Source organism: Mirounga leonina, unplaced genomic scaffold, assembly GCF_011800145.1.
Source record: "Mirounga leonina isolate KUSES-001 unplaced genomic scaffold, KU_Mleo_1.0 Mir_176, whole genome shotgun sequence".
Taxonomy (NCBI): Eukaryota; Metazoa; Chordata; class Mammalia; order Carnivora; family Phocidae; genus Mirounga; species Mirounga leonina.
Genome location: NW_023270454.1, coordinates 27,951,252 through 27,967,703, shown reverse-complemented (window position 1 = coordinate 27,967,703; position 16,452 = coordinate 27,951,252). Strand labels below are relative to the sequence as shown.

At 37.2% G+C, this 16,452-nt stretch overlaps 1 protein-coding gene and 1 pseudogene across 4 annotated transcripts in view; both read left to right on the top strand.

Moving 5' to 3' along the window:
- Positions 1 to 16,452, top strand: part of TMEM144 (transmembrane protein 144) — a 55,890-nt gene that overhangs the window by 12,379 nt on the left and 27,059 nt on the right. For all 4 annotated transcript variants that reach the window (XR_004682410.1, XM_035022828.1, XM_035022830.1 and 1 more), the window contains exons 6-11: positions 4,723 to 4,804; positions 6,713 to 6,789; positions 8,770 to 8,888; positions 11,282 to 11,401; positions 12,488 to 12,585; positions 15,845 to 15,898. Coding sequence is in view for 3 of the 4 variants with exons in the window: in XM_035022828.1 (XP_034878719.1) it covers positions 4,723 to 4,804; positions 6,713 to 6,789; positions 8,770 to 8,888; positions 11,282 to 11,401; positions 12,488 to 12,585; positions 15,845 to 15,898 (550 nt within the window). In the remaining variant the exon portion in view is untranslated. The remainder of the gene's footprint in view (positions 1 to 4,722; positions 4,805 to 6,712; positions 6,790 to 8,769; positions 8,889 to 11,281; positions 11,402 to 12,487; positions 12,586 to 15,844; positions 15,899 to 16,452) is intronic.
- On the top strand, positions 227 to 1,684 carry LOC118022477 (annotated as a pseudogene).

Here is a 16,452-nt window from a genome sequence, read left to right as displayed (position 1 = left end):
GTGCACTTGAGGATCACGCAGCTTGGTTTGGAGCTCGGTCTGTGGCACAGAAATGCAATGATCTCTTCCTGTAGTGCATTCTGGCTTCCTTCTATGTTTCTTTACCAAGAGGACCTTCTGGAAACTTTTATTTCATTATTTTAACTCCGTTAAATCAGTTTGTTCAAAGGGCATTCATTGAATAAGCTTGGAGTTTCGTGGCCATTAGTATAAGGAAATTTGGAATATGGTCACATTTGTTTGGTCACCTTCTGTTGCTTTTCTTTTTAAAATTGAAATTATTGATCTTATCCTCTGTACAGTCCAGTTTTTAAAGGATAGGCGAGACTGTTTCTAGCCTTACATTTTTCCTATATATGGTATCAGTCAGTTTCTACAACTAAAATCACTCTAAGGGGGCGCCTGGGTGTCTCAGTCGTTAAATGTCTGCCTTCGGCTCAGGCCATGATCCCAGGGTCCTGGGATCGAGCCCCGCATCGGGCTCCCTGCTCTGCCAGAAGCCTGCTTCTCCCTCTCCCAGTTCCCTCTTTTGCTGTCTCTCTCTCTGTCAAACAAATAAATAAAATCTTAAAAAAAAAAAAAGAGTGAAAAAGCGACATAACTATGTTCAGAAAGTAGCTGAGCTGCTGTTCAGCTGTTTATTTCTGGGTATAAAGTGAATATGACTGGTCTTGTTTTAGCTGAATCAGCTGACTTTAAAACTGAACTAAATCAATCTGATATGTTTGATCAGAGGTTGCAATCAAAAGTTTTAAAATTAGTTGATATTTCCTATGGTTGTGAAATGGATTCAGCCAAGCTATTATCTACTGAAGTCCTCTCCGACGTGAAATTCATTCAAGAGAAGATTTTGATGAAATCAGCTAGGACACGGGCAAGTCCTATTTTGGATCGAAGACACACTAAAGACTTTAGACATGGAAGCTGTAGAGATTCTCATAGTCTATGAAAATCTGGATATAATGAGATACAGGCTTCATTGCCAAAGCATAGAAGAGGAGAAAATTATCTAACTCTAGAACAAAAGAAGGATAAATCTCATTTCACAGACAAAGAGACAGGACAAGAACACGAGCTGATTGAGAGCACACCCCTGCTGGAATGGTTTGCTAACAACTATAACAAAATTTTGGTGCTACGTTGGAAATTGTCACAGATAAGTCACAGGAAGGATCTCAGGTTGTGAAAGGATTTGGTGGAATTAGAGGTTATCTTGCGGTACCAAGTAGATTTCCAGAGAATGGACTACCAAGGAGGAGAAGATGAATTTTTTGACCTTGATGACTACTAGGTAGTCGACGTGGGTCCGGCAAACGTGCCTCACCCTACAGCATCCAACCCAAGAAGCATACCTGTGGTGGAATCCAAACAGATCCCTGCCTTAAAATTGGGACATTTCCAAAACTTAATCCATGAGCACTGGATATTGAAAAGAAAACCGAAACAACACCAGACCCAATCCTGCACTTTGATTTGTGATGGTGTCAGTGCAACAGCCTAGAACTAAGTTCCTAAAATGCCCCTTTGGACTAATTTAGAAAAGAATCCCAGTTTTTACTTTTACTTGATGGTGAAATTGGTTGCTCTTAAGTTTTATGAAAAAAAAAATGATTTTTTTAATCTTCATCCATAGAGTCAAAAATACTTTAACTACTGTAAACCTTCAAAAGTTAATAGAAATGAGATCATAAAAAAAATTTCACATCTACTTTCCCTAGTTCCATTTTTCCTCTTGCCAGTATAACCTGCTTGTATCTGCTATCAAATCAGTCATCACTCTTCTAATTAAGAACCTTGGAAACTCCCATTGAATTCAGAATAAATCTGTCTCCTTAATCTGGTATGTCCTCCACAGTCACAGATTCAACCCTTCTTCCTAGATCAGCCTTCTCCCTATATTGTCAAATCATTGATCCAGGATTATTTATCGGACCATACCCCAGACACTTCCCCCAGCCCAAAGACCTTTTCCTCAGCTTCCTTGGCCTCCCTTAAATATCAGTTGAGATTTTCCATCCTGGGTTGTTTTCTTGATTTCCTTTCATTCCTAATTAGAATAAGTTGCCCCCAAATTTCCATGGCATCTTGAACTTCTTCTATTATGGAAGGGTCTGTTTTGTATTATTCATACAATTCCTTTATCCTTGAACTGTGAGATCCTGAAGGACAAAGTCTGTTATTTTCTTTGAATACCATCTCTCCTACCATCACCATCAGACTTTGTCACACAGTGTTTGACACTTAATAGGTGCTCACTAAAGCGTGTTAAATTAAGTTGTCTGGGTAAACACATACACAGAATTTCTACTAATTGTAAGATGTATAAGGTTACAAATCTAAGGGAAACTGGAAAGGTCAAAAATGTAGAGAAGCACTCCTGGGTATAACAGTTGATTTTTTAAAAACTTTCCATGCTTTTGACAATATTCATAGACTTTATCATGGACCTTTGTGTCTGACACACTGTACCAAGTTCTGTAAGTCTACAGCCCAAAAGACCTTGTGATCTATTTGGTCATATGTTCATACACATAAGATAAATTTCATTACCTTGTCCTAACTTAGTGCCCTGTACCCCCTCTTGACCTAACTGGGCTGACTTACCTATTTTGTGACAAGCACTAGCCACACAAGCTCAAAACCACTGATTTCTTAGCCCTGATTTTTTTTTCTCACGCTCAAAACCCCCTCTCCCATCCAATAGGCTCTTTATTTCCTAACATGTTTTGAGATTTTACCAGTTCCCAAAAGTACACTAAGAATTTTGCATGCATTATTATTTAATTCTCATCACAGCTCGGTAAAGTGGGCACATCCCCATTTCTTTAGATGGAAAAAGTTGAGGCTCAGAGAGCCTAAGTGATTTGCAGGAGGGTCCTACAGTCATTTGAAGAAACACTCAAAGGCTTTCTCATTGGTACCCTTCAAGTATTTCTGACATACCATCCTGTATTGTTATTAGGAAAACACACTGGTCTATACAGGGTTGAGGGTTTTCATGGTAATTTTGAGAAGAAAATGCAATTGAGATGTCTAATAATAGCTTTGCAAATTAACATGTATATAAGCACACATTTAACTAAGATACACACATTTAGTTAGGTTTTATTGGGGTACAGTGGGTGGCTCAGTCGGTTAAGTGACTGCCTTCAGCTCAGGTCATGATCCCAGGGTCCTGGGATCGAGCCCCACATCGGGTTCCCTGCTCAGTGCTGAACCTGCTTCTCCCTCTCTTCCCCACTCGTGCTCTCTCTTTCTCTCGCTATCTGTCACTATCTCTGTCTCTCTTGCTCTCAAATAAATAAAATCTTAAAAAAATAATTAGGTTTTATGCATTCATTTTTACAGAGTGTTAAGCACTTTGAGGACCTTGAAGAAGATCTTATCTTCCATTGAATTAGAAAATCTGTAGAGAAAAAAGTTTCCAAGGACTTGTGGCAAATGGTCTGGGTTATGCGATGACTATTCTTAGTGGTGTGGGAATTCAGAGAAGAGGAAGAGTCAGTGAGGACTGAGCTGGGAGGGGGAGGTTTCTTGTCACACTCAGCACTTCAGTTCTTCTTTAGCTTGGATAAGAAGAGGGGAGTATATGCTGTGTTCAGCTAAGAAAGAGAAACAAGCAAGAGCAGGTGGTTGTGGAAGATGGCGGCGAAGAAGAGGTCGGAGCAGGGATAGGTCAGAGACGAAAGTCCCTGTAGAGAATTATGTGGAGCAGGTTATGGGGAACATAATGCAGAGGGTAATAAAACTCAAAAAGGATAGTTAAATTCGCTATAGAAGGGAATATGGAACCATACAAGTTTTTAAAGCAAGTAAGAGACTGAACTAAGGAAGCTAAGAAATTTTAAATTTGTATTCAAAAAATCACACATGATAAGCACTCGTCTGCACTTCGCTACCTACGCTATTTCAGCCTCCTCTGTATTTTGAAAACTTATATTGCTTTAACTTTTGAACCATGCAAACATGTTTTTAAAAATGAATGTCAAAGGCATACTACCAGAGTTGTTAGTCTCCTTAAGTTAGTTAATTTAATATTTTAACACATTTTAACCTATTTACATGGTTCAAAAGTCAATGGTAAGCAAAGCATTTGTTACAAAGGTACTGGACATGAATAGACAATGCATTACATGAGAATGTCAAAGGGGGAAAAGTCATCAGGCTCATGCATGTGTCTTTATCTCTTAAAATATACTCTGAAGATCTTTCCATATCAGAGCACAGAGGGTGTCCTCATTTCTTTTTTTGTATCTGTGTAGCATTCCATTGTGTGACCATGAAGAGTGGGTCATCCAGGGGCGCCTGGGTGGCTCAGTTGGTTAAGCGACTGCCTTCGGCTCAGGTCATGATCCTGGAGTCCTGGGATCAAGTCCCGCATCGGACTCCCTGCTCAGCGGGGAGTCTGCTTCTCCCTCTGATCCTCCCCCTCTCATGCTCTCTGTCTCCCATTCTCTCTCTCAGATAAATAAATAAAAAATCTTTAAAAAAAAAAAAAGTGGGTCATCTGAGTGTGGGTGTAGCAGTGTTCTCAGGCCCCAGCGTCTCCTCCATGGGGGTTGTACGGTTCTCTGCTCACCTCAGTGGTCCCTGAAGAGGCAGTGTGACAGTAATCGCCGTAGCATTAGGACTGGATTTAAGCTCTGTTTTCTCACAAAATTCAGGCAGCTTGCTATGAACCAGGGTTCTGAAAAACATCACTAAAATTTATTTTCTTTACAGTGCTTTCATATTTTTGTTCATCAAAAGTGAAATACCAAATAGCACGTGTTCTGTGGACGCCACGCCGTTAATGACGGATCATGTGAGTAGAGTATGAGAAACAATATGGTTGAAACATAAAATTAAGATAAAAGGAAAATGCATAGGTTTGAAATACAGATGAGAAGGTAGTTCTTTTTTTTTTTTCTTTTTTCATTCAGGGCCATCGACAATATGTTTGCATATTTATTATAGTTAGGTCTACATAGCAACCAGTCAAGACTGCCACAGAAAAGCTTCTCAGCAAACGCAAAGGTCTATTTATATCTATTAATGGTAGATCCCAACTAGAAGATGTATATACGACCCCCTATTTTGGAATGGCTTAAGGATTTCTGCAATGGGAGGATCCTAAGTACTGAAGAGGAATATGAAAGTTACTTTAGAAATAGGGAGGAGGCAGGTCTTAAAGTAGGCCTGGGAAGAGCAGTGGGGAATAGCTCAGAGGCAGCCAATGAAAGGAAAAATCAAATCATATGAAAGGAGGAGTAGGACTTAGAGTTTTTTCCTTTTTCTCTTTTGCCACATCCTGTTCCACTCAAAGGTAAAGACAAGAAATATGTAGGAAGTTGCTGTTTGACCTTGAAGAACCTTAATTAGTCTGGCGTAGCAAATCTAGATTAAACAGGGAAAACCTATAAGAGATCTGACAAAGCACAAGGCCCAGTGGCTATATATACAAAAGTGATTTCAGGGCCAGCTCCCATGGCCAGGAGCCCAGACTCCAGTCCTTCCTGTTTCAAGTCTCTCTTCTATCTGCTGTGGGCCCAGTGCTATCCAGCTGCCCTGGGCAACCAGAGCCCTACACCCCGACAGACAGACGCATTGCCTCCCCGGAAGGTGCTGCTTCTACTCCTTACTTCAAAACTAACCTTTTCTTCTCCCTTTTTTCTTCCCCTCTCAAAACCCTTGTCAAATAAAGTGACTGAAACCTTAGTTAAATTGACACTAAAGTTAATAATTAGCTTAAGGATAAGAGAAAAGAGATTTATTAACCCATAGACATCTCTAATCCAGAAAATGTTGCAGAGAGAGAATGGAGGAATTGGGACAGAGTGAACATGTCCAATATTCCTTGCCTCCCCCAGGGATTCAGATACCTCCTGACCAACCACCCTTCATACCAAGGGAGAGAAAAAGAAAAATGCAACTCGGAAAAAGATACATAATAGGTTAACCGCCTTGGATTTTTCTAGGCACGTTGGAAGGATATAAGCAAACCAAGTGTAAAGATACATAAACAGCGTGACTGGGTATTATGCAACCATACATTATGAGCTCCTCGTCATTGAAAGAAAGCATTATTGCTAAACTTGACTTAACACATGACAAAGAATTCAAATCTAGTTCCTTATCTCTTACAAAGGCATTAGGAGTATCACGTTAAAGAAATTTCAGCTAAAAGACAAAGATGATTACATTCAATATTAGAAATATAAATTGGCTTATAATTTTTCCTGACTTAGAATATCAACCTAAAAAAAGAATATTAACCTAATCATGAACCATGGCTGGAAATGTTTTATTAACTAATTCAGTTAAAGAAAACGAAATTTAAAAAGTACCTATCAATCTTAAGTATTCCATAGAAGAGTCTGAGTTTTCCTTGGTTCTAATTTTTTTTTTACAGATTATTAAAATATGCAGATGAAACACAAGCATTGCTAACTTCTGTTACTTTTGATAGGTGTATCAAAATAGCCATATATTAAACTGAAAAAATTTAAACAGAGAAGTCGCCAACTGCCCAACTTTTCTGAATGGAAGAGGAATAGAATCCGAAACATTTGAGTCTGGAGATATGCACAGAATCAGATTGCATAGTGTCATGTGCTCATATTTTAAAGTATGTTTGAGAAAGAAGAGAAAAACATGGAAAATCTTCTTGTCACCATGGTCATTATCAACTGAATGCTGTTTTTGTCTTGGTTTGTGCCAATATTTTCAATAGGTGATCAACAACACTCAAGATTCCTGCCCTGATTATTCCTGGGTGGATAAACTTTCCACAGTACAACAGCGCACAGTGTAAGAAGAGTTTCTGTTATTCTCTTTCATATTTGGTTAAAGCAAGGATTACCGGAGTGAAGTGATGCTCATCTAAGTGCAAGAAGCAAATGGTAACATAAGCTTTGACTCTCATAGTTCCATGGTGGACAGACTTTCTTGTGCCCTGCTGGATTTTTAGGTACAGAGGTCCGCGATCTCAGTGTTTCCAGAAATTTCTAAGTCACTCCAGTATCTCTAGCCAATAAGTAGCTGACAAAAGCATCATTTTGCAACACTTTTGATCCTGAAGTAAAAGCGGTAATACCGGCCACAGCATATAATGGCCTCCACTGGAAGTCCGTACATTCATGTGTTAGACAATTTTATAATCTCAAGATATTCATTTTCAAATATAGTAGAATATTTTGGGTCCATGTAGTTATACCCCTCACTGTCATAGAGACTGAGAGAGTTTGGCTCACCAGCAGTCCTTATATTTTCAAGGTTCTTGTGGGATGTTTTTGGATTAGCAGAGATATGATAATACGTAAGTGGATAGCTTGCATTTTACAATTGATGACTGTTTGGGACTTTTATGTTGTGGCACACATAAGCACTTCAAGAATATAAAGCATTTCCCCTGTTAGTATATACACTAACCTCACAGTGGGAAAGAGGCTATGCCTGGTGCATAATAAATGTTCAATAAATATTTGAGTCAATTGAATGAAAGATTGAGCTCACAAACAAGCTTTGGAAGATAAATATGTTGCTGTTTTTGCTTCAGAGTAAAACAGATCTCTCAAAAAAAAATTTTTTTTTCACAAAGCTTCTCCCTTCTAAGGGAATATTTGTTAAGAAAAACATTTTTGATTGTCTCATGATTAGCCAGACCTGGTCTATTGGTCGGTCTGTGTCTGGGACACCCCTTTCAGGACGATGGAGTCCGTTCTTCCCCATGACACAGGGATTTCCATTGTGGATAGAGCTGATTGCCAGGTTGGCCTTGTGAGTTCCTATTAAAATAGACTTTAAGAATTTATTTTTAAGCTTGGAAAGAAATTTTGTTTGTTTGTTTTATGTTAAAGATTTTATTTATTTATTTGTCAGAGAGAGAGAGAAAGTACAAGCAGGGGGAGTGGTAGGCAGAGGAAGAGGCAGACTCCCCACTGAGCAGGGAGCCCGATGTGGGACTCGATCCCAAGACCCTGGGATCATGACCTGAGCTGAAGGGAGTCACTTAACTGACTGAGCCACCCAGGCGTCCCTGTTTGGGGTTTTTTTGTTGGTTTTTGCCTAAAACTCTTTCCTGTTTCATGCCATTGCCCTTTGTATTAAGTTAAAGGGACTGTTCCAAAATACTAATCATCTCTCCCTAAAATTATTGGGAACACTTACCTCATGCAAAGTCTGAGGAGTCACCTTGACTCTAGTGCTTAAGACGAAATATTTTCTTTTTACAATAGGAAGTGTTTTACCTGAAATATCCAAATTAATTAAGTCAGCACTTCTTGACCACACCCTAGTCAATGAAGGCATAGGCAAGTCCAGGGATTTCGATAGTTGTTTTGAACAAGCATGCATTTAGTACTTTGTCTCTCCTAGCCCTGTGCTGGATATTACTGAGTGTTTAAAAAAGGAGCAAAGGACATGGTGTCCCTCCACAAATAGTTCATATTTAGGGAGCCAAGTCTATTATGCCGACAGTATAATGATAGCAATAGTCACATCTATGTAATGACAATTCATAATGATAATCCATTACAATTTCTGTAAGTCTTATATTTCCAAAACTAGGCAGTAGGGGGCAAAAGTTGCACTTTTAGTTCTGATGCCACTCTGACCCTGCAGGTATTTCTTTGACTTTTGACAGTCACAGAGCTTGAGATAGATGTGTGATTTCCTCATAACTGCCTGTGATTTACACTTTGAAGCATGCTTAAGCTATGATTCCATTTGTGTGTTTGTCAGAAATATTGCTGTGGGCCAAGATTAACAGTGATATATTTGTTTTTTAAGGGGCTGCAGTCTTGCAGTGATATCTGGAATACTCTATGGGTCTACATTTGTGCCCATCATTTATATCAAGGACCACAGCAAAAAAAATGACAGCGTATACGCAGGGGCAAGCCAGTATGGTAAGAGTAAAACATTATTTTACTTTATAAATAAGTTCAATACCTGTTTTTCTACTTAAGAATATAAAAAAAAAAAAGGAATGTGATCACAGTAAATCCTGGTACATAGATTTGATCTTATTTTTCATTGTAAGTGGTGAATTAGAAAACCACTGAAGACTAAAAGTAATAAAGGACCGTTTGAGTCTTTTCATATGATCATCAAAATACAAATATAATCAACTTTATTCTAGTCAGGGTTTATATAGGCTACTTAGATCTGAACACATAGTTCCTGGCTTTACAGTAAGATTTGGAGATTATTTTCCAGTTAGATAATCTCTGAGAAAATATGTATTCTTCTGCTCTTTTAAAAAAAGCTAAAGTGCAGTACATATCACTGTCAAATCAAGTAAAGGTCAAAGTATAACCTTCCTAAAGGTCAAAGTATAGCCTAGTCAGAGGATATTGTTTTTAAAGCATAGAGTACTGCATTGAAAAGCCCAACATAATGCTCCCAGATTATCTCAGTTTCTAGTGATAGATTGAGTCTATCTGGTATAAACTCAACACTCCGTGCAATCACCCTTGTACAGGCTCATCAGGAGATGAAAGAGGGTCTACTTCAGGGGTCCTATCATTTTGTTGAAGCATGGCTTCCACCCATGAACTCATAGAAGAATGAGATCATAGGTAATAAAGTTCTAAATTGGATGATACAGAAAATTAATGTGACCTACGTTCCAATAAGGGAGAAATTTGGAAGGCAGAAGTCATGAGGGAGAGATTGATGACAAAACTGGGATTTGAAAGACTTTGAGTGGATAGACTGCATAGACACCATTGTTTCTTCCTCCCTTTTTATATTCAGTCCAATTAGCATTCAAACCTTTTACTAACTTCTATCTTTTTTTAAAGATTTTCTACAAATACTTTTTGTGTTTTTATTGTTTTCCTCTGTAAAGGATAAGAACCAATAAAAACAGAATAACATAGGATAAATTAAAAGACAAGGAAAAACAAGAGTGAAAAAATAAAATGGAACCAGGAATGAGTCTAAAAATTATAACATATTTGTACACTTGCTAGAAATGAGCCATAAATTTGGCTCTAAGATTTCTTATAGGCACAAGGGAAATCAAATCAGTCCCACAATTCAGTGAACACAAGATAAAAAGAACTAATCATCCAGGAGTACGGTTGTTCTTGGTCCTGGGCTATAATAAATAATGCCAACAATCTCTTCACATAAATAGTACAATCAATTCTTAGAGACCTTTCTTATGACAACTTTAATGCCATCTAATAGGAACACATTTTATTCCACTTTATTAAAAAATAATTATAGGGAGATGCAGTTTTTTATTTCGTTTATTTAACAAACACATAAGTATTACATGCCCTGTGCTAGACACTATTCTAAGCACATTTCAATAATAACTCAGTTGACCTTCATAGCAACCTTATTAGTTAGATACCATTATCATCCTTGTTTTACAGTTGAGAAAATTAAGACTGTGAGAGATCAGGTAATTGGCCCAAGTCTCAAAGTTAGCAAGTAGTGGATTGCAGATCCCACCAGATGGTCTGTGCTTTTATTAACTATGCTGTGCTGTCCCTTGTGGTAGTTCGTACATGTGTTGCTCTTATATGATCCAGAAGTAGGGTTTAAGATTTTTAGAAGAATAGACACACTCGTTGACCTTCAAGCTTTTCTCCTTAAACATGACCACACTCAACCTTTGTCAAAATTTTAGTTGAGAGAAACACTGAGTCCAATGTGACCTTCCCAGCCAAGAACCTGTGGGATACCCATCTGTATGACTAAAGGACGACCTGTATAAACAGTCAGTGGGGTTGGGGTTTCTCAGATATCGAACCATCATCATGTGTCGTTAACTCCCCCCATGTAATGAGGCCTATAGTAAACAACTAAATAAAGCCCTCTTTGAGATAACTTCCTGAATATCCTTCCATGTAGCTGTCATCTGCAACAGAGATGCTGGTCTCCACATAAAATCAGCACTCCCCCATATTTTTCACATCATCCCCACTACAGTCTACTTGGAGATTTGCTACAATTGCCATTAGTAAAATTAATTCTGAAGCCTATTCTTAAAAACAAGATCATATTCACGTAATATTTAGTTTCTTATTTATCTTTCCAAGATAATCAGAAAAACCAGCCTTTTAGATCTGATTATGGTAACTAATTTACTACTTAATATTTCTAAGTTTTAAATATGTTAATTAAAAGTCTGTATAAACAGCATGTAGAAAACTAGGATGATAAAATATAATGGTTCCTTTACTTTTGAGATTAATTTTGGTGAGTTTGTTTTATTTTTAGAACCTAAATATATTTGAAATGAATAAAAGGATACATTTGAGAGTTTTATGATCTGTATTTTCAGATTTAGACTACGTTTTTGCACACTTCAGTGGCATCTTTTTTACAAGCACAGTCTATTTTCTGGCCTACTGTATAGCCATGAAAAATAACCTTAAGTTATACCCTGAAGCAGTCTTGCCAGGTAAGAATATTTACTACAGAAAATCTTCTTACTCTGTGAAGGTATTCTCTACTCACTTAGCTTGAATAATCATCTTCTGGAAACCAAGCCATCCTCTGTCTGTGTGTATGTTCATTCCCTATTGCTTTGGCCCAACTCACCACTAAATATGAAAGATTTAAAATCCATGAAACTTGATATGAAATGCCAGTCATTACAGAACCTGAAACTTGAACAGTGAATCTAAGATGATTTCCTGTGCCAAAATACATTGTATATTGACCATCAGACTTTATTATTTCTTCTTCATTATCTAAGGATGCTTATTAAAAGTCAGAGTCAATAGAACTTTGTAGTTACTTAGGTAAACAAACATTTTCTCTGGAAAATAAGGAGAAATTGTTTTAGAGTTTGAAAAGAGTATATGATAAATGCACATGCTTTGGACTTAATCCATTCGGCACTGGTGGTGAAAAATACATATAATTTCTCACTTATTTAGGAGTTTGCCATAAAGCAACTTGGAATATAAGTCCACAAGTAAAAAATTTTTAAGAACAAAATAAAGCATATATCAGAGATTCATTTTGAATACCTGATTCATTTAGGTCAAAGTATGCCCCTTTATACCATTATAAAAAATGATAGGGTATTTATCGAACACCTAGCTAAAGTATCCTGAAAATTTTATCTTGTATTTTCATTCAAATTCTAGGAGCTTTTTTTTTTTTTCCCCCTTAGCTATAAGCACTCTTCTGAATTTCACATATTTTTATGTTGAAAGTTTAAGGTAAATGGTGTTCACAGAGCATGCCCAGATCCAGTATCTTCCCTAGGTCCCTCTCCACTACCCAATCTTTACATCACCTACAACTTTGGGTATTTTATTTAATGTCAATAAAATGAAAGGTTTGATAATTATACCCACAGGAGTCAAGAACAAAAAAAATGACTTGGTTTCCAAAATGATCATAAAACGATGTTGGCCAAATGTGTCGATGGGAATGCATTGATATGAGCACTTTAATATTCCCACTTTATTTGGAGTGTGGATTTTTCAGGAGAGGAACGGGAGTTGTAAGTGTCCGCTGTTTGCGTGTGTTTCAGGATTCCTGTCAGGAGTTCTTTGGGCAATAGCCACCTGCTGTTGGTTCATAGCTAATCATGCTCTCAGTGCTGTGGTCAGTTTTCCAATAATCACTGCTGTAAGTAGCTGAATGTTTTTCCAAATTTTTGTTTTTCAAATGTAAATCTGATTTTTCTGAAGCATTCTTAGTGAATCACTGGGGACTGTCATGGAGTGCGATTTTTTAGGAGTACAATTTGTGTAACAGATTCACGTAGCTTCACCAACATCCTCTCACCTCATGTCCCTGATTGCTAAGGGAACATCACTAGCCTCGTTTAAGCAGGTCTGTTCATCTTTGATATCCTTGCAGTTTTTGTCTGGTCATTTTACCTAATGTCATTTTGGATACATTGTAATTTGCTGTTTATATATAACATACTTATCTCTGTAGAACATTTACAAATTAAAAATGCTTTTGAGTATATTCTGACAACCTTGTGAGACAGAAAGTACTTCAGACTCCTCATATGGTACTTTGGTATTTTTAAAGGCTTTCAGGAAGTCCTAAAGCAAACTGTTGTCTCTGGATAAGTTATGTGATTAAACCTTAAGTTTTGCTTTGTGCTTACAAAAGGGAGTAATACAATGGGCTAGCTAATTCTTTGTAACTGGTAACATATTATTTCCTCAGAAGAGACCAGTTATTTTCTAGTACTACATTCTTAATAGAATGTATCATATGGGGCCCTTTACAGGGGACATTGAGTAACAATAAATAATATTCCTCAAAAAAAATTACAGTAGACAGAGATTTGGTTTTTCTGTCACTGTTTCTTGTATTAAATTATGGTAAAGACTTAGGATTAAACATTAAATCTTAATTCCGTGGAAATAAATTGCTGAGGTAGGTGAGGTATGGGCAGACGGTCGATGGGAGTAATCACTATGGCTCTTGAAAACTTGCCTGTCAGAAGGATTATTCTTGAACCACTGTGATATAAGCAAAGTCTTCTCACCCACCAGGTATAGCTAGCTTCCTCTGGTGCTTGGGGGATTTTTACCTGGGAAAAACAGGTGTTTCTGGGACTTGAGGGAATTGGGCAAAATTGCTACTAGATTCTTGCTTGGTGTCACCTTTGTTACTCTAGTCAAAACAACCTTTTCCACATACAGAAAAGATTCAGTCTTTTCCTCAAGGATCTTACATTCATCTTTATTTCTTGGAAGAACTGGATTTTTTTTAACATTAGCTTTTTTCATGGAAAACTTCAAACATACCCATCACCCAGCTTCAACAATTATAAATATGATCAATTTTATTTTATCAAAAGAGCAGTTTTATAAAAAAAATTCTAGTAGCACTGTTCTTCCCAGGTACCTATATTTCCACTGTTATATGCCCACTGGTAACTAGACTGTGAAATCCTTGAAAGCAGCATCTATAGTTTATTAGCAAATAACATTTAATTAAAAAGGAAAGAGAAAGAGAGCAGGGAAGGATGGAAGGAAGGGAGGGAGGGAGGAAGGGAGGGAGGAAAAAGAGAAGGGGAGAGAAAGGGAGGAGAGATGGGAGTGGATGGGAGAGGAAGGAAAGAGTGGGGAGGGAGGGAAGAAAAGAAAACTGAAGAAAAAACCCATGTAGCAGGAGCAAGGGCTTGTTACCTCTGCTCCATGTCTTCACTGATAAATCTAAAAGCTGAATCATTTTATCCAGAAGTTCAGCTTCTCAGCATAGCTCAAGCTCACCTTGTTTTCAAAGGCTGATTTACAAATATGTAATTTATATTCACTTTACGAAAGGAAAATATGCAATCCCAATTGCCAAAACAGCTATGTCTCTTATCTAAGATGTCCTTCCTATTTGGCTCTCCGTTGCCTGAATCAAAGAGTATGTACACACTTTGACTTATGCTTGCGTTACTTTTGGCAAAGCACCACTTCCTATAACCACATTACTCCTGGCAATAACCCTTAGACCATGTCTAAACTAATATTTAGGAAATCATCAGCCAAAAGCCTCAAAGGTCAGTGATACCTTTTGGCATTGTTTTCTATCATGTTCTCTGAAGGGAAATAAATTTCCAGATTAGAGAGGATAAAATTCTTGAGTGATTGGCCTGATAACATTAATATTATATCCCCTTTTTCTGTTGTTTCCTTTCATCCTGTCCAATGTCAGTGTGGAATTGCCTAAAGGACCCAGATGCTTCTTGTTTGGTTTGGATTTTGAGGCTTAGGACGTTACGTCATTGATAAAAGACAGTTCCTTTGACCTATTTCTCTGGCGCTTTTGATGTTGAGTTTTCCAGACACTGATAAACAGAGAGTAATATATTTTTATTGCTTTGCTTACATGCCTGGAGTGGAGTCAAACTTTGTTGACCCAGTCATGTAGACAGTTGGAGTAGTGGAGGGGAAAAAACATGTTGGAATTGTTTATGAGAAACTCCTCCAGAGTTTGTGCAGGGCTTGAAAAGGAATCATAAAAATGCTGATACAATACACCTTCTCCACAAACACCATGATTAATCCAAATTCCAATTTTTTTCCTTCTCAGCTAAAAAATGTTAATAAACTTAAATAGCTTCAAGTTTCAAACTACAAAATCATCCTTTCTTTCCACCTCATGTCTTCTCCTTTCCCTTTCCTAGATTATTTCATTCCTGTCTGAATAAACCTATTGTTTATTTTTCCTTACATGCTTTTCTTCCTATAATACTGTCGTTAGCATCCATTGAAGTTTAATGTTAGACATAGTTCATCTTGAGATTGCCTCATGCTGAAAAAAGTTATAAATTATTACCACACTTTCAGGGCGCCTGGGTGGCTCAGTCGGTTAAGCGTCTGCCTTCAGTTCAAGTCATGATCCCAGAGTTTTAGGATCAAGCCCTGCTCCAGGTTCCCTGCTTGGCCAGGATTCCACTTCTCCCTCTCCCTCTGCAGCTCCCCCTGCTTGTGCATGCTCTCTCTCTCTCTCTCAATAAATAAAATCTTAAAAAAAAATTATTCTTACACTTCCTCCTATTAATCCCATTTCTAGTATCCTAAGTTCATTAGAAAAAAATAAACCACTTGCTTATTAAAATTTTATTATAAGTAGATCACATTTATTAAAGTAGATCACATAATAGTATAGCATCGTCAATGTAATAAATATGAAAATCATAAAGAAACAAAAAATCCTCATTTTTTACCAAGTGCTACCTTAGTTTAATGTTGAGTTAGGGTTGAGATTATGAATAGTTTTCCCTGACAATACTGTTACACTGTTTTTACAGTAGAAGGTTATTCAGTGAAAGAATTAGGGCAGCTCTCCAATATACTATATTTATGTAGAGTACAAGTCACAGAAAAAATAACCAATTTAATAGTTGTTGTTTTTTTTTTTATTCAAGGGCCCAGGATTTATAGCTGCAATGTGGGGTGTCTTCATGTTTAAGGAAATACAGGTATGTACAAGAAAGGGCGATTTAGAAAGCAGGTATAGAGCCAGGTAAGAAAGGTATTTCATACTATGTTTGTGTCATTTTCTGAAAACTGTATGTGACCCCTAAGCCCAGGGCAGAAAACACATGAATGGATTTGACAAACTCAGATGTTCAAAATGTTATCATCCCTAACAAGGAAAGAAAATACTAAAGATATGATAATTATTATGAAACATGTTTCTCTCCACCCCAGCCCCCAGTGGGAAAATGCTTTAGTTGACTTTTTTTTCCCTTAAGAGATTTTGGTTACATAATCCACTAAAATATGATAGAGGGAAATTTTATTTAATGTAAAATATGATAGATAAACAAGATGGAAGACTTTTTTATCCTAAAGATTAAAATATCCCTGAGGCAAATGGAATTTGAGAATAGATTTTTCTGTCGGTTCTTATGCCTCCCAAAGGCCTCCACATCAAACCAGCAATTTTATAGGAAAATAGTATGGTAGCAGGTGACTACTACCACTTCCCTTTCAAGTGTAAATGATAGTGATTTAAAACTGCATTTATTAA